The sequence below is a fragment of the Macaca thibetana genome, chromosome X (genome assembly GCF_024542745.1).
Source record: "Macaca thibetana thibetana isolate TM-01 chromosome X, ASM2454274v1, whole genome shotgun sequence".
In the NCBI taxonomy this organism is placed as follows: domain Eukaryota; kingdom Metazoa; phylum Chordata; class Mammalia; order Primates; family Cercopithecidae; genus Macaca; species Macaca thibetana.
Genome location: NC_065598.1, coordinates 21,254,328 through 21,276,306, shown reverse-complemented (window position 1 = coordinate 21,276,306; position 21,979 = coordinate 21,254,328). Strand labels below are relative to the sequence as shown.

The window sequence follows — 21,979 nt, the reverse complement described above, 5'->3', positions numbered from 1 at the left end:
AAGGGACCAAGATACAGCTTGGGGCATGGCTTCAGAGGGTGAAAGCCCCAAGCCTTGGCAGCTTCCTGTGGTGTTGAGCCTGTGGGTGCACAGAAGTCAAGAATTGAGGTGTGGGAACCTCTGCCTAGATTTCAGATGTGTGGAAATGCCTGGATGTCCAGGCAGAAGTTTGCTGCAGGGATGGGGCTCTCATGGAGAACCTCCTCTGGGGTAGTGCAGAAGGGAAATGTGGGGTCAGAGCACCCACACAGAGTCCCTACTGGGGCACCACCCAGAGGAGCTGTAAGAAGAGGGCCACCATCCTCCAGACCCCAGAATGGTAGATCCACCGACAGCTTGCACAGTTATCCTGGAAAAGCTGCAGACACTCAATGCCAGCCCGTGAAAGCAGCCAAGAGAGGCTGTCCCCTGCAAAGCCACAGTGGTGGAGCTGCCCAAGATCATGGGAACCTACCTCTTGTATCAGTGTGACCTGTATGTGAAACATGCAGTCAAAGGAGATTCTTTTGGAGCTTTAAGATTTTACTGCCCTGCTGGATTTTGGACTTGCATGGGGCCTGTAGCTCCTTTGTTTTGGCCAATTTCTCCCATTTGGAATGGCTGTATTTATCCAATGCCTGTATCCCCCCAGTGTATCTAGGAAGTAACTAACTTGCTTTTGATTTTACAGGCTCATAGGTGGAAGGGACTTGCCTTGTCTCGGATGAGACTTTGGACTGTGGACTTTTGAGTTAATGCTGAAATGAGTTAAGACTTCAGGGGACTGTTGGGAAGGCATGATTGGTTTTGAAATGTGAGGACATGAGATTTGGGCGGGGCCAGGGGTGGAATAATATGTTCTGTGTCCCCACCCAAATCTCATCTTGTAGCTCCCATAATTCCCATGGGTTGTGGGAGGGACCCAGCGGGAGATAACTGAATCATGGGGGTGGGTCTTTCTTGTGCTGGTCTCATAATAGTGAATAAGTCTCACGACATCTGACTGTTTTAAAATGGGAGTTTCCCTCCACAGGCTCTCTCTCTTTGTCTGCCACCATTCATGTAAAACGTGACTTGCTCCTCCTTGCCTTCCGCCATGACTGTGAGACCTCCCCAGCCATGTGGAACTGTAAGTCCATTAAACCTCTTTTTCTTCCCAGTCTCAGGTATGTCTTTATCGGCCATGTGAAAGCAGACTAATACACATCCATGTGCAAAGTGTTCCAAAGTTTTTTCTTCAAGATGCAAACTTAAAAGAGTCATATTGAAGAGCTGTTTTGTAATAAGTGCCCTCTGCGTTGAATTCTTACTGTCTAATCCAAAATCAACACACATTTGAGCTTGTCATCATGGTAAGCCACGTCACTTCCTAAATATTACAGCGTTCCCTGAATATAGCTTCCTCTCTTTCCATCTCTTTCATGATATGATGTCTAGTCTTTGATCTTATTAAGAACCAGCCCACTCCTGAATTAATTTCCTTATCCAATTTGGACCCCTCTGACTAGACCCCTCAATTCCCTCTTGGATATGTATTACATGTACTTGTTCCAATATGTGCTTTCTTACTCCTGCCTGGCCACTGGGCATTGCTAGAAAAAACTGTATATGCACACTGATTGTCACCATTCTAAATTTGTGTTTTCTGACTTCAGGCCATTCAGGGCTACTTGGCAGACCTCTTATTAGTGCCTGGTTAGCCCAAATAGTTGAATTAATTCATATTTACTTTTAGAATACGATGTGCATTTAATTATAAATGCTTCCAATTCTTCATTAGGAGAGCTCCAAGTTTCCATTATACTCTTCAAGACCTACTTTCTATCTGTTGGATCTTCCTCTGAGAAGGTAACGTTTTGCCTTCACATTTGTCAAGGGAGGGTATCATATCTCTCATCTGGATTGTTGAAGTAGTTTTCTAACTGGTATCCCTATCACCTGTATTCTCCCACATCAATACATCTATATTGGCCAGAGTGAACTACTGAAGCTCTCTATCATGTTCTTTGGGATACAATCCAAACCTCTAAACATGACATATTAGGACCTTTTAAATTCATTTCTAACATAAATCTTTGTCTCATCTGTACTACCATATTTCTCTAAATTATTCTTTGTTTTTCTACCTGTCCACCTTTGCTGATGCCATTTTTTTTTTTTTTTTTTTTTTTTTTTTTTTTTTTTTTTTTTTTTACCACCTAGAATGTACCCTCCTTTCCTTTTTATCCTGGTGAAACCTTATTCATCCAGCTTGAATGTCACATCCTCTGTGAGGTCTTGTCTGATTTCACAAGGTAGAGATAATCAAGACCTCTTAAGTGCTTTCATAGAACTTAATGTGTTCATTTCTCAAAACATCTAATATACTGTACTGTTACGTTTTTCTCTCCCATTAAATAATGAATTTATTGATTCTGTAATTAAAAAATTTTTGTTTTTCCAGCACTTAGCAGAGTGGGTACTCAGGACACTGTGCTGCCTCCATAAATATTATTTAAATTAATTAAATCACCAAAATACATCTTAATTCAAAATCTCAGTATTTGCGGGTACAAGCTGAACACTGAATAGACTTCTATTAAACAACTATGTAAAATGCTTTATACCTCACTAGATTTTCAACCGAAGTGAGAAGATCTACTTAAAGTTTTTGGGGTGAACTACGTAGCAAAGGTGGAAATATTAGGAAGCTAAGTCACTGAAGTCAAAGAATGCTATTTCTAGCACTGCTTGCTATGTCAAGGAAGAATGATTTTGACCTTATATGAAATGATAGTGTAACCACTACTAAAGGGTGTTTTCTTTGAATGACCTACATTGTCAAGATATTAATATGTCATTAATGTTAGGAGTAGATGAGGTAAGACAAAATCTTAGACTCAGGATGAGATTTTAATTATAAATATAACTTATAAATATACTCTCTAAAGGTCCTTCTCTGTTGATAGGAGCAGATTGATGGAACTACTATAAAAAAAACCTCACCACCCTACTACTTTGGGGAAACGTTGGAAGGGGCTGCAGACAAATTGCTTGATACAGCTTTATTGCTATGTGTAAAACTTTGTCCTTTAAACACATTTTAAATGGCTAGGTTTCTGTACCACATGGATCAGGCAAAATAAATACGATTGTGACATAACCATTAGTTACTGTTTTAACATTTTAAAATGCCATGTTACATGTATTATATGTGCATTTCTATAAAATATTGAAAATGTAACAGAAAAAGTCACCAAATTTTGCCCAAATAGTTGAATTAATTCATATTTACTTTTAGAATACAATGTGCATTTAATAATCTTTTTTTGAAAACTGAGTTTAAATTCTAAAAAAGCATTCTCTAAAAGTATCTGATGCCTTATAATATTAGTGGATAAATTAAATGGCTTTTCTAAAAAGTCAATCATTTCATCAGAGACAATGAAAAACTAAGAATTAGTATTCTCCCTCACTCAATCAAGCCTCATGGCTTTTATCATTTAACTGGGTTACAACCACCTGAATTATGAGCTATTGGGGGATAATATAGAACTATATCAGATATTGTCAATTTCAGATAATCTCTGATTTTAGAAATTGTGCAATGAATAGAATAAAAGTTTGGTTAGGTAGATAAATTAATACATCATAATTCTACCTTTTGGAACAAGTCATGATAGAAAACTTAGGGGCAGGTGGGTGCAGTGGCTCATGTCTGCAATCTTAACACTTTGGGAGGCCAAGGTGGGAGGATCACTTGAGGTCAGGAGTTCAAGACCAGCTTGGCCAACATGGTGAAACCCCATCTCTACTAAAAATACAAAAATTAGCCGGAAATGGCTTGAACCCGGGAGGTGGAGGTTGCAGTGAGCTGTGATCGTGCCACTGCACTCCAGCCTAGGCAACAGAGTGAAACTCCATCTCAAAAAAAGAAGAACAAAAAAACAAACTTAGAGGCAGCCTATTTCTTTTTATATTAGAAAAAGATAGCAGTTTGTGCCCATTCTTTATCCATAGGAATTATGATTTTATAGGCAAAATTCTCATCATTTTAAACACTAAACTCAGTTGCAAGTACAATAAATGGTTCTTGAGATTTTAGGCATTGTTCATATATATGACCAGTCCAGTTTATGATTGTTTTTATTATTCACCTTTGGGATGATAGCTACGCCCTGCTTAGCAGACTTTTGCTGATTGTCAAGTAAAACAAACTAAATTATGTCTTTTTCCTTTGTTTTCTTTCTTTCTTTAAAATTTAAGACAAAAAGTAAAATAGAATATCTCTGCATTTTGTGAAAATTGCTTATCAACTGATTTAGGGCTCCTGATTAATATCAATCATCTTAATATACGAAAAAGGTAGTTCTAAATATCAGTAACGCATAGGATTTCCATACACACTTAAGAAATTGAAGCCTGATTTTATGCCACCAGTGGAAATATTATTGATGTTTAAACAGTGAATCATTTGTGTAATTTGGCTGTCTCAAACTCTAAAAACATGAAAGTAATTTTTAAATTCACTGCTCCATATAATGGAGGACATACGAAATTTTGGCTGGAATTGTAAAAAAGTTATTCCATTCTTTTTAAAATTCTCCATATTATAATTAATTAGAAACCAATTTTTGGACACCTATGCCTTTCTTCTTCTGACAATATGCAGTATTTTGTAAGCTAAAATCCATGAATGAGTTTCATTTAATACTTATTTAGTTTGGGTTCCATGACAATGAAGTACCTCTTATATGTTTTGTTTAATACATATAAGCTCGGTGAATTATAGGCAAATAAATTTTGAAGGGCTAAATCAAGTTTGTTTATTTTTACAATTGGCTATGTTAATTATTCAGTTGGGAGAGGTATATCAGTGGCTATGTGTGAAAATATCAAGAAGCATTGACAATGTGGTGCAATGCTACCCTTTATTAAACCATACATCCTGAAATATTACTATGTACTTTCTAAAAATATACTGAAAGAGATTACCTTTAGCAAACATCCTTTTCTTTTACAGACAGGCAGCAAGTATCTTGCACTAGATAGATTACAGCAAGATAATCTAATAAATACTCAAATATCACCCCAATTTCTATAAGCTCTTTAGAGCAGAAATTGGTAGTACAGTTTTATACTACCAAGTCATTATTACTTTAGGTAAAAGGGCTTAAAATGAAGAAGTCTGAATGCAATTTGTTTCTGTAATTTGAAGCTATTATTTATAAAGAATGTAAACTGGGGCATAGTATAGAAATGATAATTCTTAGGAGCCACTGAATAGTTGACTGAAGAATATGGCTGATCAGGGTTAGGACTTGGATCTAACAAAAACAAACTATTAGAAATCTTTGGTACTCTCATTTTCTTACTCTTACTAGATCCGTAAAAGTCCAACCAGGTCTGTAGGGTTCCAATATTCTATACAAACATATTCTGGTATTGATTGAGGCATGCAAGAACAAAGGCTTAAAAATATTGTAAATTGTCCTAATGAAGTCACATAATTTTATAGTGTCATGTTTCCTATTATTTGTAGACTAAAAGTTGAATCGATTTCTATAAAATCTTCTGAAGATGAAAAAATACAAAGTAATATAACCTGAACTTCAATATTTTCTGCTGAAGCCACCAATATACTAATTATAGGATTTAATGCATTGAAAATGAGATCAATACCTGTAAGTAATTACTGCATGCATTTAAACCCTGATGATTTCATGTTTCAGAAATACAAAGAAATATGTGGAACCTATTTGGGATCTAATGCTGAACAACAGGGAAGAACTTTTACGGCACAAAGAGAACTAAAAGAAACACATTCTGTAATTTTGCTTTTTTGTTTTTGTTTTTTACTTCTAGTGGTGAAGAGAAAGAACATATAGCTGGATATGGACCCTAGATTATTAAAGATATGATTTTAAAACTTTACAAAGACAAATGGAAAGTTTTAATGATCAGCAGTTTTTAAAAATTAAATTCTAGTAATACAAGCGTAAACTGTCCCAATGAGGGAGGGAAAGGGGATGCAGATGAAGTCAAGGTAGTTACAAGGAGCTTCTTTAGAACAAGCTTTAGTTTAAGGAGGATTTCTATAAAATATGGAATAAGAGGCTATAAGAAATGAAGAAGTAGAAAATAATACCAATTGTTTGTAAGAAAAGCACCACAAAGGCAAATGTTCAGCTGAAGCTTATGAAAAAACTGAAGATACAAAGCTTTTGTAAAGAAAAATTAAGAAAACATTAATGACAAAAAGCAGAACCATAATGGCTTCAATGACATTTTAGGCTTTTCCTGCAAGAAAAAAAGTCTTCAAACTAGGGCATTAAAACATAAATGCTTCTGGAGACAAGGGACTACTAAGAACCACTCTGTGGTTCCTTTAAACTAGAAGGTTATAATCTTAGCAAGTGAATAAACTTTTTGGAAATTATCTTAGGGCTACTGTCAGCATTCCATGAGACTTAATGCTTAAATCTTAAGAGTCCTCTTATCCAAACAAACAAAAAAAGCATGAGTTCTCCGATGAACATATTGATAAACCTGATATAAATATAAAATTTTAAAAATAGATGATGAGTGGGTACAATTTTATTTTTTAATTTTGTTTGACAAACCAACATGAATTTAATAAAAAAATGAAGCATTTTAAAATGACTTCTTTTGGGGACAGTATCTCTAAGTTGGAAGGGAAGAGGAAAACCCTGGGCAGTATGTCTTACATAAGATGAAATTTTGCCTGATACCCTTATGAATAAAGACACTGTAATATGGGCTGAATGATGTTAGTATTAGGTGGATCCATATAAGGACTTTGAATGACTGAATAAAATTAAAGCATAAAGTTTAAAATTTAATGCTGTAAATCTCTGTCCTTGGCCCTTTCTTCTTTAAAATGTTTTCTTAAAAAATGTGCTTTCCTTGATGAATCAGTTAAAAACATAGAAAGGGTGCTTAGAATTTTGGAGGATTATTAAATGATAAGACAAATGAGTAATATCATATATGATAAAACTGAGATTCCAAACTTTGTAACAGAGTCAAATACTTTGGGTGAAACATGAGAAGTTAAAAATTTAACAGAAATAATATAAATAGCTGCACTTAGATTAAAAAATCAAGTAAGTGGAATGCTTACCACTTGATAACATTAAAGCATTATATGAGCCAACAGTGAGCACGTTAAAGCTAATGTAATCATGTTAACAAAAGTATAGTGTCTAGATCACTGTAATAGTTCCAACACACTTAGCATGGGGATTCTATAAAGAAACAAGGAGTCCAGATGAGGGTAGCCAGGATGATGCGTTATCTAGAACTCATGTGTCACAGGCATAAAGATACCTCAAGAAGAGACAACACAAATTATGTTTGATAACACAATTCTATTTTAGAGTTTCAGAGATATATACAATGTGCAAGGCATATGGTGAGAGCAAAGGGCAAGACCATTATGCTGAAGAAAACTATAAAACTTTAGAGTTGGAAGAAACCATCAGGTTGAACTTTCCAGCTAACTTGGGAATTCCTGGCTGGTAGCTGATTATTCAGCCTCTTCCTAAACACTCTGAGTAATGAGGAGCCCACTAAACTTATAAGATCAGTTATAAACCTGCAAAAATTGGATTTTTTTCATATCAATCTAAAATCAGCCTCCTTGTGCCCTTTATCTATTATGTTCTCTGGAACTTCAAAGACTATCTTATCATCTTTCCACATGACAGGCTTTCAAATGCTTGCTCTGGATTTTTTGAATTTGCAATTTTAAGATCCACAATGAGTAGAAAGTTTAGCAGAAGTTTGTTTTTGTATCAATACAAGGAAGAACTCTGTAATGTAAGTAAGGCTCTTCAACATGAAATGCCTGCTTTTGGAGGCGGGAGTTCTGAGTCTCTAAAATATTCAAGCAGAGGCTCAATAACAATTTTTAAAATATGCAAAAGCTTCTGTTTTGGGTAAAAAGTGAAGATAAGTGCCTCAAAAACTCTAAGTTCTATGGTGAGAGGGCTATATGCATATTTACATACAGCATGACTCATGTTCCATGCCAAGCCCAATTAAAAACAATTCATCTATTAAATGAACCCGTTTCCTTAACATAAAACATTTTAAAATAGGTACTGTACTATTTGCCAGAGAGATATCACTGACAGTAACACATTAAAAAAAGATGCTTACAAATTTAAAGAAGCATTCAAAGTTAAGGCACGTTTTCAGTTACTTATTCAGCAAAACTATTCAGTATTTCTACAGAATTATTTTTGTAATGATAAACATCTTGCCTACCTCTAGTGCTGAGGCAAAATCCTTCTAATCAAGTTAAAAAAAGTGCATCATGAATCTAAGAACCCAAGATGCTAAATAAAGAGAAGGCAGCCCAGCAACTACACAGGATTTTAAAAAGATAACAGAATTCAAAGTGAGGGGTGGGGCTTATTGTCAGAGTTTGCTTATGTATTATATACTGATTCCAGCTGTCCCTCCTCCCCGTGTGTTTTCTTTCTTTCTTTCTTTTTTTTTTTTTTTAAGAAAAGGCACGTGAACCCCCGTGTATTGGCATTAAGGAACAGGAGAAAACAGTAGAGATGATAGGAAAAAAAATGTGTACAGTTTAAGTCTAGTGACATCAAAGTTATGGGCTATTTTCTCTCACCAAGAATATCAAGGTATATGCTTTACAATGTCCATTTCATAAGTTACAGAATAAACTCTAAATTCAGTCACGGAGCAGTGGAAGGGCCACAACAACAAAAATTTAAAAAAATAATGAAAATGACCAATAAAATTTGGAGGTCTTAAGTGAATAGATCTTAGGCATTAAGTAACTACATTCTACGGATGATTTATCAAAAGAGAAATAGCACAGTGAAAGTAACAGATTCAAAATCATGGAAGATTAGGGATTTCAAATGTGGAAGGAAATGAAAAACTATTTAAAATTTTAAGGTTCAAATTTCCCTAAAATAGACATTCAAAATACAATATAATGTTCTGTATTTAACGCTCTGCTAATATTCCCTATATTAATAGGTTTTCCCAATAATCAAATTCTACAATGATTATAGCATAACATTAAGAAGTGCTTTCTCAATTATAAAAAAAATTAATCTATGGTCAGTATAATATGAAGTTCAGTTCATTGATTTTTAGACATCTGATTTGTGTTAATCAGTACAACTGGGTAACCAGAATGCATATTCCTCAACCATGATGTTTAAGGAATAAGCTGAATCAGAAATAGCTCTTTAAGTGATCTCATCTGATTTTAACTAGTCTTATAAATTTTGCATAAGTGATAAGTAACAACATAAAAATAAAATATCTTGCACCATCTCTCAATGAATAAGTTTTATAAAATTATAAACTGGTTACTAGGGAAAATTACTGATACAAGGTAACAAAGATGTTGCATATTTGGAATTACTTGCTGTGTTTCATGTTATCAGAAAGAAAAATATCTTTTATTTCTTAAAAATAATTTACACATTTCTGTTGTAAGTAGACTTACGTAAGAGCTAGACAGGCTCTTAACATGGTAACTTGTGTGTAGAAAAATAAACAATAAATGCATGTTGAATGCATGAATGCATGTTTGGAACTAATTGGATTATATGTTGATACAGCAAACCATATGTACAATACAGAGATTTAGTTTGCATTTTAGCTGGCTAAATCTAGATATTGAAATGTTAGAAAATCTGAGTAAGAACATTAAAGAGTTTGTATTTCTAAAAGCTCTGAAGTCAATCAGTGAGTTACACAACTGTAACTCTTATTTTCAAGTATTCTAAAATGTCTGCAAAATAATCCAGAACGTTGATTTTATTGGCATATTTTGTGTTTGTAGTAAAAACAAAAATATACGAAATTGTCATTCCTGAGACAAGAACCTGCTATAAGTTCTCAAGTATGAGGTTTAACTATTAATTTTTTAAGATCAAATTTTCCACTTAAAAATATAATAATGGGCACTTTTTCCTTATTGAATGACATAGTAGTGGGAACATTTTCCCATTAAAAGAAAAAGTTTAGAGTGTAATAGATTGTGTTATTAAGACCAAATATTAGGCCAAGATGTACCTATGGCACGGCATAAGAAAATCTGAGTGGCTAGTAGTATGGAACTAGTGAGAACAATGGAAATACAAGAGATTGTTTAGTAGAAGGTTCAGTGTTTTATAACTTGAAGCTAAAATCTGTAGGTAAACTGGTCACCAGACTCAGTGGCTATGAAGCCCATATCCAAGTTCTGCTTTCTGGCTTTTGGAGGCTAGACTTGCTAATTTTTTCTAACTGGCTCTGGCTTGGCTCTTTTCATCACAGAGCTTTGGTATAAACTGAAAGTACTGGAAGATCTTCATAAAGAAAGCGGAGCAAAATTCATAAGGCATTAAGGCATTAGGCAAGTAGGCAAGAGAACTTCTGATATATGAGTCGGGGTGTGTATGAGGGGGTGTGTTGGGGAGGCAGTGTATGAGTGTGCATGTACAGCCAATGCCATTTTTTTCTTCTCACATTTCTATTGTTTTTGAAAAGGTCAACTGCTACATTTTCGAGAGTAATAAATTTTGGGACTGGGCTGGGTTCTAAGGTGCTATGTAAGTTATTTCACAGGATGGTTGCTTACATTATAAACTAATGCCATATCTAAAAAGTTTTACAGGAACTCTAATGGATAATCAACTAAACCATCCTTCATATCCCTAACTCACATTGAGTTACAAGATAGAGATATATAAGGAAAATAAATTCATGCAAGAATTGATTTTTAAAACCTTAACTTTTGACAGTAACTTTGGAGAGTAAAGAAAAGAGAAAGTGGCTTTGCACTTTCATCACTGTACTATTTATTTTGCAATAAGCAAGTTATTACTTTGGAATTACACAACAAAAATAGGGTAGTTAAAAAATCTCCAATGTATGTTTTATGGTGCAATCCTATTAAATCTTAATCTATCATCTTCTGGTAGTTGGTAACCAACCACAGGAGGTAAATTGTGTATGCTGAGGGACAAAAATGAGGCATTTGTGACCTTCGGCCTACTCTAGCAAGGGTGAGCAAGGGAAAAAGAGGCTGTAGGTTCTCATACAATAAGCTAGAAAGTACTCTATGGAGAAATGAACAATATGCTATTATTGAGCTGAAGAGAAGTGATTTCTTTTTTTTTTTTTTTTTGATGTGTGAAAATAGTAGCAGATAACAGTGTGGCTGAATCTAATAATCTCTCTTGGTAAGAAAAAACAACATAAATCATAACGTCTTACCTATGCTAGTGAGGGGTTGACATTGTTTTGTGTGAGCTTTAATTCTCTTCTGGCCAAATATTCTGCTGTTGTGACTTGACAGCATCTACAATTCCTTCTTTTGCCATTTACATCTGATGTCATTACTTATTAACACTTTTGAGATTATTTTCCTCGCTGATGCAGGGCTATTGGTTATTTGCCAAAGTACAAGTTACAGTTTCAACACTTTTTACAAACTAATTAAGGTGAAGCTAGGTGATGGATGACTAGGAATGTTAGCCAAGCACTGGTAGTGATTTGAGTTTTCCTTCCTTCTACAAGCAGTGGATTTTGGTGGGAAGAACAACTGCCTAAGAAAGTTGGAAGATCTGGTTTCTAACTGATTTATGACAATGAACTAGTTATTTCAGATGTCATATTCTTGTGGCCTTCATCTTTGAAATGGCAGTGAAACAGGAGGAAATGGTTTCAATAGTAGAGAATGTGACCATAAAAGAGCCATAACGCGAAGAGCAGTAATTCTAGTTATCAGCATCCCAGCTTTGTGGTCTCCAGCATAAAGAGGGTATGCTGAACACATGCAGTCCTGGCTTTCCCTTCACAAAATACCAAAAATGAGGAATTCTGCAATGTTTTGATTTCTTTTATGTCATATGCTGGATACAATAACTTTAGTTCTGTAAATAATAAAATTGAAAGCAAGTTAGTAACAAAAGGGGTTAGCTATTACTCATTCATTCACTCATTCATGCTTTCAATAGTGCCTGGGCTACTTTGGGCCATATACTGTTTTAGGTGCTAGGTGTATAAGACAGGAATAAAATCCCCGCTCTTCAGAAGCTTACATTCTGGTGGGTAGGGATGGAAAATAAATCTGTGAACAATATTTAATATTATACCCATAGTGATAAAGCTGGAAAAAATATAAAACAGGGTAACCATACAAGAGGATGAATGGTGGTGGCGGGTATCTGGGTCAGATTGGGTTGTCAGGAAAGGGTCTCTGAGGGGAAAATATTTGAAATGAGACCCAAATGACAAGATCTATAAATAAATATTTCAGTAAATATATCTGATAAAAGTATTGCTATTTGGAATACAAGGTTTCTTTTGAGTTCCCAAATGTCCAAAGTCAAAAAGGAAAGGAGTAGTGAGTGATAAGAATGTGAAATGAGAAACATTTCTATTTTAGCTCCCAGAACACAGCTAATATGTTAGGTTGAAACATACAAAATTGTTAATGTTTCATCATTTTGACCTACAAAAGCAACATGTCATATGGTTCAACTTGATGGCTAGAACTGAACAAAGATAGGACATGTAGTAAACATTACTTAATGAGGTTTGCCAGGCCTAATTCACTATTTAAGTATTGTAATTGCCCACTTTGCCTTAATACAAATCTACATAAAATATATATAATTATATAAATCTATAAATAAAACAAATATAAAATCTATATAATTATATAAAATCTATATAACATTTACTGGACAGAATTATAATGTGTCATATATGGATCTAAGGTGCTTTCTGACATCACTTCATTGAATACTCACGCAACCTCAAAAGCTGGGTATTATTACCATATGATTTGAAAATGAAGACATTGAGGTCTCGAGGTGTTAAATAACTTGATCAATCATACCAGTTGTAAGTGGGACAGTGACAAAGCTGGGATTACAGGCTTGAGCCACCAAACTCAGTCTAGATTTTTAAAAATAACCTTAAAATATATTTCTCAGCAGATCTCATTTTGAAAATGTCAATAATATTTCAGCCTGATAATCTAATGTGTACAGTGGCTCCAAGGTAATAGATTTTATTCCCCCTTAAAAGACCTAGGTTTTGCTTTAGATTTCTAAGACCAAGCTACATATATGTGTAAATTAAGTGAGAATACTGGTAGGTAATCTTGAAGACAACGATAAAGGACATTATGACTTCACTGAGTAAATGAAGGCACCAAGAATGTGTGTCCAGGAGAGTTCCCTTATAATTGCTTAGGGAAAAATCAGCAGGATTAAGGGATAACGTTTTTCAAATCCTCATCTGAATTGGCTAGTACATACAGCAAAGGAAAGCGAGATTTTCTAAGCTGACTTCAAGCTGTATTAACCAAAATAGCATTTTAATGTTATGGCAGATTATTTCTGAATGAAATATATCTTCATATTTTGTCCCATACTTTCATAATTTATATTCCTTTAAAGTTGCATAGAATGACATAATTTATAATTTAATTTAGCTGATGTCTTATAAGGTCCATACCTAGTAAGGTTTGAAACTGCTAATTGGGATAACAGGAAATTACTTGTCTTTTCTCAAATGTCAGTGAAGTGGGTCAAGATAATTAATATGCAAGCTGACTTTTCAGTCAAAGGAAAACAAGACAGGTCTCATCTGTGTACTTTTAGTATCATCCATTTCAGACTAAAATGAGTTCAGCCTAAGAAAATCACAGTATGACTCAGTTAAATAATTGAATTTCAAAATAAGGCAAAAGGTAGTTCAGCCATGAGAACACAGATTGAAGTCTGTTCTAAGGAAGGCTAAATATACTTATAAGCAGGGCCAAATTCCATATCCATAAGGAAAATGAAAAACAGTTAAGGCATGGATTTAGGTATATCTTGCTTCTTAGATTGCTCTGTAAGCTCATAAGCACTATATAACATATATTGTGATACAAGGTAAGATAAAATATGAATGATAAGAAAGAGGACATAATTCTTCACCCTTAAAGCATATGACAGACTATATTTTCATGTTTTCTTCCATTATTTCTCTTGGCCACTTGTCTGATACTTCCTATTTTTAATTTCTTGGCAAACTGAGAAAAATGTTTGGAACTACACATTAAACTTATAATTTTGTAGTCATCAAGTTCTGTACTTGATTACTACAAATTCACTTTAAGAGGTCAAACTGAATGCTGGCCTGGAACAGCACAGTTAGTAACACACTGCCATTGGACTTTGATTTTTACAAGCACAGGTTGCCTGCTGAACTGGGTTGCAGCACAGTGAGCGCTCTGTGTTGGAGGACATGTACGGGAGGCTAAGGCTAATAAAATGGCCACAGCTTCGTTCCCGTGTATAATTTTTGCTCTGCTGACATAACACCAAACAGCTTGATTTGAACAAGCAGCCTGAGAACTTACTCCTAATGGTCAATCCAGGGAAGCCATGAACATGACATCCTATAACTAGACCTTAAATATTCTTTTGAAAACACTGGTTTTTAAAGCTGATGTTTCCTGAATACGGTGTTCATCAAATTGCCTACTCCTAAATATTAGAACTAGCAATGCAGAAAACCATCATTAGAACAAACATACATTTCATTGAATAATAAGCATCTTCCAGGAAAGCATGAATGCACTACTCTGTTACAAACAGTCTGAAGTACATGGAGAAATCAAGTGGCAAGATTTATGGAAAAAATACCCAGAAAGAAATGGGGCCTGAAAGATAGTGCAAGGCCACTTTCAGTGAAGCAGATCTGACTGAAATAGCAAGAAACGTCCCACAATATTGTACTGTAAAGACAAAAAGTACAATACCAAATTTACTGACACACTTACTAGGTCTGTTCTGTCTTATAACAATTATTCTACAGAGAGCCCACTGAAAAAGATGGAAAGCACTGAATAACTACCCACTTAACTCATCTGAAATGTAAAGAAAAAACCCAACCAACTTAGGAGTGCATCTCTTTGGCTAAAAAATGCAATCTACTGAACAACAAAAAAGAGACTCTAGAAGAAAAAATTGAACGCTATCTAACTAGAAGTGCTTTGTGTACTACTGGAAACCTGAAGAATGAGCAAGCATGGTGCCATATTTTCCCTTCATGTCTTAGGACATGCTTGCTTCTTTCTAGCCTTCCCTTATTCAATGACCAGGATGAACTCTTAAGTGCCTAACTTATTCAAAACAAGACAACATTAGTGACTTAACCTGTAGGAATGATGAAATGTTTTCTGAACAGAATTCTCTATTTCAGAGGGCTGTGCCTAATTTCAACACAGTTTATCTTAAAATGCCTGAGATAAAGTGTTTTCTCCAATATGTTTGTAAGAGAATAAATAAACCTCACATACTTAGTCACAGCAGTTGTGTAGTACCTGAATGACAGTTGAAATGAAGTTTCTAACTCATCTTTAAATTTTAGAAGACAATTTATTAATTTTAGTAATCTTTAAAATATTAAACATTACTATTATGCTTGCCAGAACTCCTGCAGAGGACTAACATGGCTCCTAAATATTTCTTCCATAAGAGTCTTCCATAAACTCTGATAGATGTGAATGTTGAAAGGGCTTGACAAGTAATGAATGGTAATTACTTTTCCTGTACTAACAACATACCTTTTATAGTGTTTCTCATGGAGATTGCAGCTAAAATATACTTCACATGGAAACTGCCCCAGCATATGAATTTTATTACAAGCAATTCTTATATTTTGTTGGTAGATAATATTAAATAGTGCAATGAAGATCCATACCATAAAGGGAGGTCCACTGTATTTTCTTGTCAATCATTTCCAAAGAGACTATCATTTTAAATGAGCCAAGCTTAACACTGACATGGGGCTCTTGACCTGTTGGTAATCTGTGCACTTTGAGATACTTTTCCAGTTGTGATGAAGAACTTACACTAATATATCCTGTAATCAAAGTCCCATATATTTGTAAAATGGTCTGAGGGCTACATTCTGCTTTCATCTTTTAAAAAGAGAAGTCTATTGCCCTAGGGGTACCAAACAAGTAACTGTGATTTCATCACCATTTGCTCAAGTTACCTGCATTAATTGACCGAGACTACATTTTGAATAAAGAGATGTGAACAGTTTTATACTATTTCTTCTATATATTTTGTTTTGGGCATTTTATGTTCAGGACTTATAGCCAAACCTAGATTTTCTTTCTTACTAAAATAACTGAGTTGTAGCCTTTCCCTTAAACCAGCCTGGGTTTCTGGACTGATGTGTCACGTTAGTAATAAACAGAGGCTTGGTATGGCATGTTGAATAAAGAACTTAATAACCAGTAAAGATATTCTTAATGTCAACAAGACAGAGGGTTACTTCATTGACTTGTCTTTTAAGAGTTGATTCACATAAATTGAGCTTTATAATCAACATACATACCAAGAAAGTAGATGGATGCTTTTGGAAAATTGGTTTCTAGAAACAAGTTCAGCTATTTGGAGTTGAAAGAAATGTTATGTCAAATCTCTCCTTGGAAAAAACTATCTTTTGGATTTTTCCTTTAAATCTTCTGACAATAAAAAGGAAAGATAAATATGTATATGTATAGATGTGAGTGGGTGTGTGTGTATATTCATTTGTTCAACCAAGGCTCTGCTAACAACCTGCTTGAAACATTTATAGTTTCTTAACCCAACTCAGGGGGCAACCACTGTGGGCCAGTGAGATGGTGCATGCTAGTGAGAATAAAGTGGATAACAGAAGGAAGGAAAAAAAAACCACCATTAACCTTAAAAGGCAAATGGCTTAGTTGGAGAAAAAAATTATTTGCTCCAGCTGTAGGTATCTTGGGATATAAGCTTCATTACTCATCTTGTTTTCCCAAGTTACTGAAGTTCTGAAAGTAGGTCACCAAGGGAGACCTAACTTACTATATAGCAATACTATTATTTTAAGAAACAAGGGAAGCAAGATTCTATTTTCTTCAAATAAGAAGTTTGAAAAGGTTAGGACTTTGTGTATACAGGCTAAGAATCTCCAGAAACATACTTACTTTTTTCTCCTATGTTTTCCCCTGCTGCCTCCCCTTCCTCCTCCTCCTCCTCCTCCTCTTCCTCCACCTCTGGGGGTTGCACGTCATCCTGTGGGTCACAGGCACTAACTGGAGCATTCAGACAGCAATGGTTGAACCCGCTATCTCGAGGCAGAGTAAAACTTCGAGGCTTGCCCCCATTTCCATTTAGCACTTGCATCCTCTCACTCTCAGCTAAGGGGTACGGCCCATAGTGATCCTGCAGGTGGCATTTCTGAGTTGGCAGGGTAGACTGCCGTCTGTGCTCTGGGGAGATGGCTGCAGAGTCAGAGAAGACAGAATCCTCCAGGGGCAGAGTCTGAAGATAGTGTAAGCCTGAACTTGTCAGTGGCGTCTCAATTAAATCCTGCCAGGAGCGGCGCTGACTGGCTGTCTTGCGAATGGGAGACACTGCACTGCTCCCAGTTACTTCCTGGCGAAACTCCTCATGAGAAGACTGAGACTGAGAAGTCTCCGTGGAGGAAAGTCGGCTATGTTTTGCTTCCACATAAGGACTGGCGCAACTCATCTGTAGAAAGGAGCCCCTGATTAGTCTCTACCAAAATAACAGACCACTTCTATTCCAAGGAACACATTCGGTTTCCACCAGGTAATATTTAAGTAGATGAACTCTTACGTAGTCAAGTTAATGACTAGGCAAGTTTGTAGACATCTCAAAGTTAGGCCCCAGCTTACATTTTAAGAGACAGACACATGGATGTATTGAAATGCGGCTATACCAAGCTCTCATGAAAAATCTGACATATTAATGCATAATTTTACAACAATGAAAATATAAGAGTTAGTGCTTACATAAGAAAATTCAGCAACTACAAAAATTCCAAAGTTTAAAAACTCTACACATTTTGAGATCTTGAAGAAGTATTGTCCCTGGATTCATATTCCTGATTTCATGTAGCTTGGGGTTGGGGACAAGGAGAGAGTCTTTTGGATATGAGAACAGGTTGCCTATAAAGCGACAGAACCCTTCCTTTTCTTCATAGGAGAATGTCTGCTCCTATGGGTGCCAGAGAAAAGCTGTCTGATGGTCTTACTTTCTATGGGGTTAAAAATGTTAGGCAGGATGAGATTATACCTTGCTGGGGATTACCATTAGCCTTGAGCATAGATGCTGCAGGGCACATAAATATAAAAGAAAAATGGAATAGTTTTATCCCTGGAATTTAAAGTTTGGGACTATATGTTATAGCACAAAACATAACCAAAAAAGGACTGGCATCAAGTGAACACTGTAAAATAGTTGCAGGCACCTCTACTGCCACAAGCCTTACTCTAGCTCTGGGGACTAACAAACACACCAGCCCAGGCTGAGCCTGATTTGTTAAATGTGATCATCACAAACAGGGCTGAGGTGGCAGCCAGGACATGCCTGACTGAGGTGAAGCTGCATACCACCCCTCCTGGTAAAGGAGGAGAAGTTACTTGGCATCCTCTGTGGGCAGTCAGTTACCTTCCCACATGTTAATAATAATATGAATAGTTTTCTTCTTGAAATTCACAAATTGCCATGTTTAAGCAGCTGTTCAGTGAAGATGCTGTTTCCTATTCTTCCTCTTTTATAGATATTTTAAAGAAATTATCCAGATCCTGATGTTTTAGAAAAAGAGAGAAAATATGAATTATCCCCCTGGAGTAGTACTGAGATGGAATTAGGTTGGCTGTTGTTGTCACCTAAATCCAGCTTCTATTTCCTATGTGGAAGACTTAGTCCCAAGATAGGCAGAATTGATTCTATGGTAATGTGACCATGGAATATTATTATTACTATTATTATTTTGAGACACAGTCTCACTCTTTCACCCAGGCTGGAGTGCAGTGGTGTGATCTCAGATCACTGCAACTTCCACCTCCCAAGTTCAAGCGATTCTTGTGCCTTAGTCTCCTGAGTAGCTGGGATTACAGGCGCCCGCTACCACACCTGGCTAATTTTTATATTTTTAGTAGAGACGGGGTTTCACCATGTTGGCCAGGCTGCTCTCGAACTCCTGAGCTCAGGTGATCCACCCGCCTTGGCCTCCCAAAGTGCTGGGATTAGAGGCATGAGCTACCATGCCCTGCCTGACCATGGAATATTATTGTCTAAACTGGAACACTACTGAGACACTCTTGGTAATTCTGATGGAAAAGGGACATAAAGTGGGATAGTCCCAAGTAAACTAGCTGTTTATCCTATTAAAAGATCAAAGTACAGTCTATACACAGAGTAATTTACAGAGAATTGTCTGACACGCCATACGAACATATACATTAAACCAGGTCCCATGGCTGCTGAGAAAGCTACATGCAAAAATATCTTCAATATAGTTATAATATTAATTTTTATGAGTTCATTCTAAAGGACATAGGAATAAAGTTTATTAGTGTGGAATAAATAAGGTCATTTTATATATCTTTTTCTAAGAAAACTTTTTTGTTGTTGATTATCTCCACAAAGGCTACCTTAACACAAACAGTATATTTTGTTAATAAAAGTGGTGACATACTTATTCTGCCTGGAATCTGTAGTGACTGTTTTTCCTGGTTAAATATTCTTTGTATACTTAAAAAAATTAGCTTATTGATTTTAGACTCCCAGTTTTCTTTTCCCCTGAGAAACCTGAAGTTTGATATGCAATCTACTGCATATGTTTTTAACATACAAAAGGATGTTTCAGGTCAAAGAATCTGGTGATAAGTAATGTTCTTGTTGCTAACTTACCGAGGGAGGTCGTGGGTATGTATCATATGGGGGTGGAGGGCTATCCTGTTTTGGTGTTGATGGAGTATCTGCTTCTTCCTTGTCACTCTCACTCCAGTAATCTGAAAATTCACGGACATGGATATGTCAACATTCTACTAAATGCTTCTAGTCATATTTTCACAAACATAAACTACCCTTTAAAAAAAGGAAATTTAAATTCGGTTCCGACATCATGTTCCCCAGCACTACCTTACCCTTGGCCTACCAACTTTTATTTTCAGTTGAGTTTTGAGGAGAAAGTAAGTGTACAATCACCTAATTCTAACTTCCTTTTAAAGCAAGCAGTTATATGCAGCCATAATTTTAGAAAGTTAAGAAAAACGTACTGCATGAGCCCAATCAGGTTTAGGGTACCTTAGATTTCAGATCCAATTATTCTGAAGCTTCAATTAATGAATGATACCACATGATGCCTCTTAAAGGTATATAATTTTATCTTAAAGGTACTCAAAGAAAAGCAATACATACATTGCTGTAGATCTCTACAGATATAAACAGCTCTAAAAATAATGCTCTCAATTCTCTTCTCTGGCTTCAGTTCACTGATTATCTAACAATCACTGTTTCCAGACTCATGCCGACATGAATCTCTATAACACCATACTCCCACCTCTCCTTGGAAACACATGGCACATTCTGATTCTTGCCAAATGCAAAAGGGCAAATCTGCTGATGTGGGCTGCAAGTTCTAAACTTCCAGAACTACTTAAAAGGGTAGCGAATGTAAGCAGCTAGACAAAGTGACTTGGCAGACCTCAGGCAAGAGGGAGGGGAAAGAACTCTGAGAGATAAATTCAAATTACTAGAGTAAGTCAAATGCAGCAAAAGGAGGCCAATAATTGGAATCTGTTCCAGTAATATCCCATCCACCCTGTAACTGCTGGTTTTATTCTTTATATGATTTACAAGAAAAAAAACCTGAAGTATTACCCATCAGTTTCAGATGATAAGAAAAAACATATTATAACAAAAGTCTCCTTATTCTTATGAAAATTTAAATCACAAAAGAATCATCACAAGGCTTACTAATATTCACACTTAGGTGAACAATCATGGCATGTGTATTTACAGGAACGCCTCTCCACCCATGAATTCCCATACTGTAATATTTTTATACGGTTTCCCTGCAGTGCTGATTAATGTTAATGATAATCACAGCAAATATACATTAAGAAATTACTATATATCAAATAGAAAGTAATAGATCTGGGATTTGAACTAAGAAACTGCCTTACCCTAAAGTTCTGGAGACTAAGTTGCTGGGACTCTTTTGTAAAGTATAGCAGAAGAGTTTGATGTGTATATTGATGAACATTTTATCCCCCTATCTCCTCCTGCTATATACCTCTGGCTACTGTGAACATAAATTCTTCAGCAAAGGAAGTTGGAAATAAAATACATTCTCAATTATATTCAGGCCTCAAAATACAAAGACTCTGAAAATTCTATTGCTGCTTTAGTTATTCCCTTTGAGTAAAAGATAAGCAAAGGCTAGTTAATCTTAATTTGATATCTATTTTTTTCCATTGGTTCATGCCAGTGATAGCCAGTATACCAAGTGTTCCCTCAAATATGAATTGGCACAGTTGCCCAGAAATGGACCCAGCAAATGATGGTGGAAAAACACATGAACTATATAGTCAGACAGGTGTAGATTTGACTCTTAGCTAGACCAGTTACCATCTTGGTGTTCTTGTGGTGGTTAACCTCTCTGAGTCTGTTTTGTTATCTGTAAAAGGGGTCTAATAATAACTGCCTTTCAGAGTTGTGTGTGTGTGGGCACTAAATAAGGTAATATATATTCAAGTGCCTTGCATCTTGATAACACTCAATAAATATTAGAATTGCTTATCTTCTTGGGTGTATTTGTAGTAGCATGACAGGACAGTGTGACCCAGATCACATAAGCGATAAATGCCTGGTGTTCTTCTTCTTAGACCTGAAGTTTTTCTTGTAGCAAGGCCCAGCAATGAAAAGTAAAATCTGGAGTCCTGGGGCCTGGGTTGGGTAGTTTTGTGAGAGTTTGAAATACTACTGGGAAATCACTCTGTAGGTAAATGGAATAAACAAACCCGCCCCTGCCAAGGAAAGATCACCCTGCCGGTATTCTTCCTACTATTTTTAGGAACTGTGGCACCTGTGCAGAGTACCTCCTTGATGTTTGCACTGATACCTTCAAGGCGTTAATAACTCAAGGGGTCCTTATTAGCACACTAAGGAGA

General features: G+C 35.8%; 2 protein-coding genes across 9 annotated transcripts in view; both read right to left on the bottom strand.

Moving 5' to 3' along the window:
• SMS (spermine synthase) overlaps positions 1-21,979 on the bottom strand; it is an 863,947-nt gene that overhangs the window by 380,156 nt on the left and 461,812 nt on the right. The gene's annotated exons all lie outside the window — the stretch shown is intronic.
• Positions 1-21,979, bottom strand: part of CNKSR2 (connector enhancer of kinase suppressor of Ras 2) — a 287,770-nt gene that overhangs the window by 25,207 nt on the left and 240,584 nt on the right. For all 8 annotated transcript variants that reach the window (XM_050775072.1, XM_050775073.1, XM_050775074.1 and 5 more), the window contains 2 exons: positions 19,716-19,816; positions 16,979-17,525 (listed from right to left, as the gene is read on the bottom strand). In XM_050775072.1, the coding sequence (XP_050631029.1) occupies positions 16,979-17,525; positions 19,716-19,816 (648 nt within the window). The remainder of the gene's footprint in view (positions 1-16,978; positions 17,526-19,715; positions 19,817-21,979) is intronic.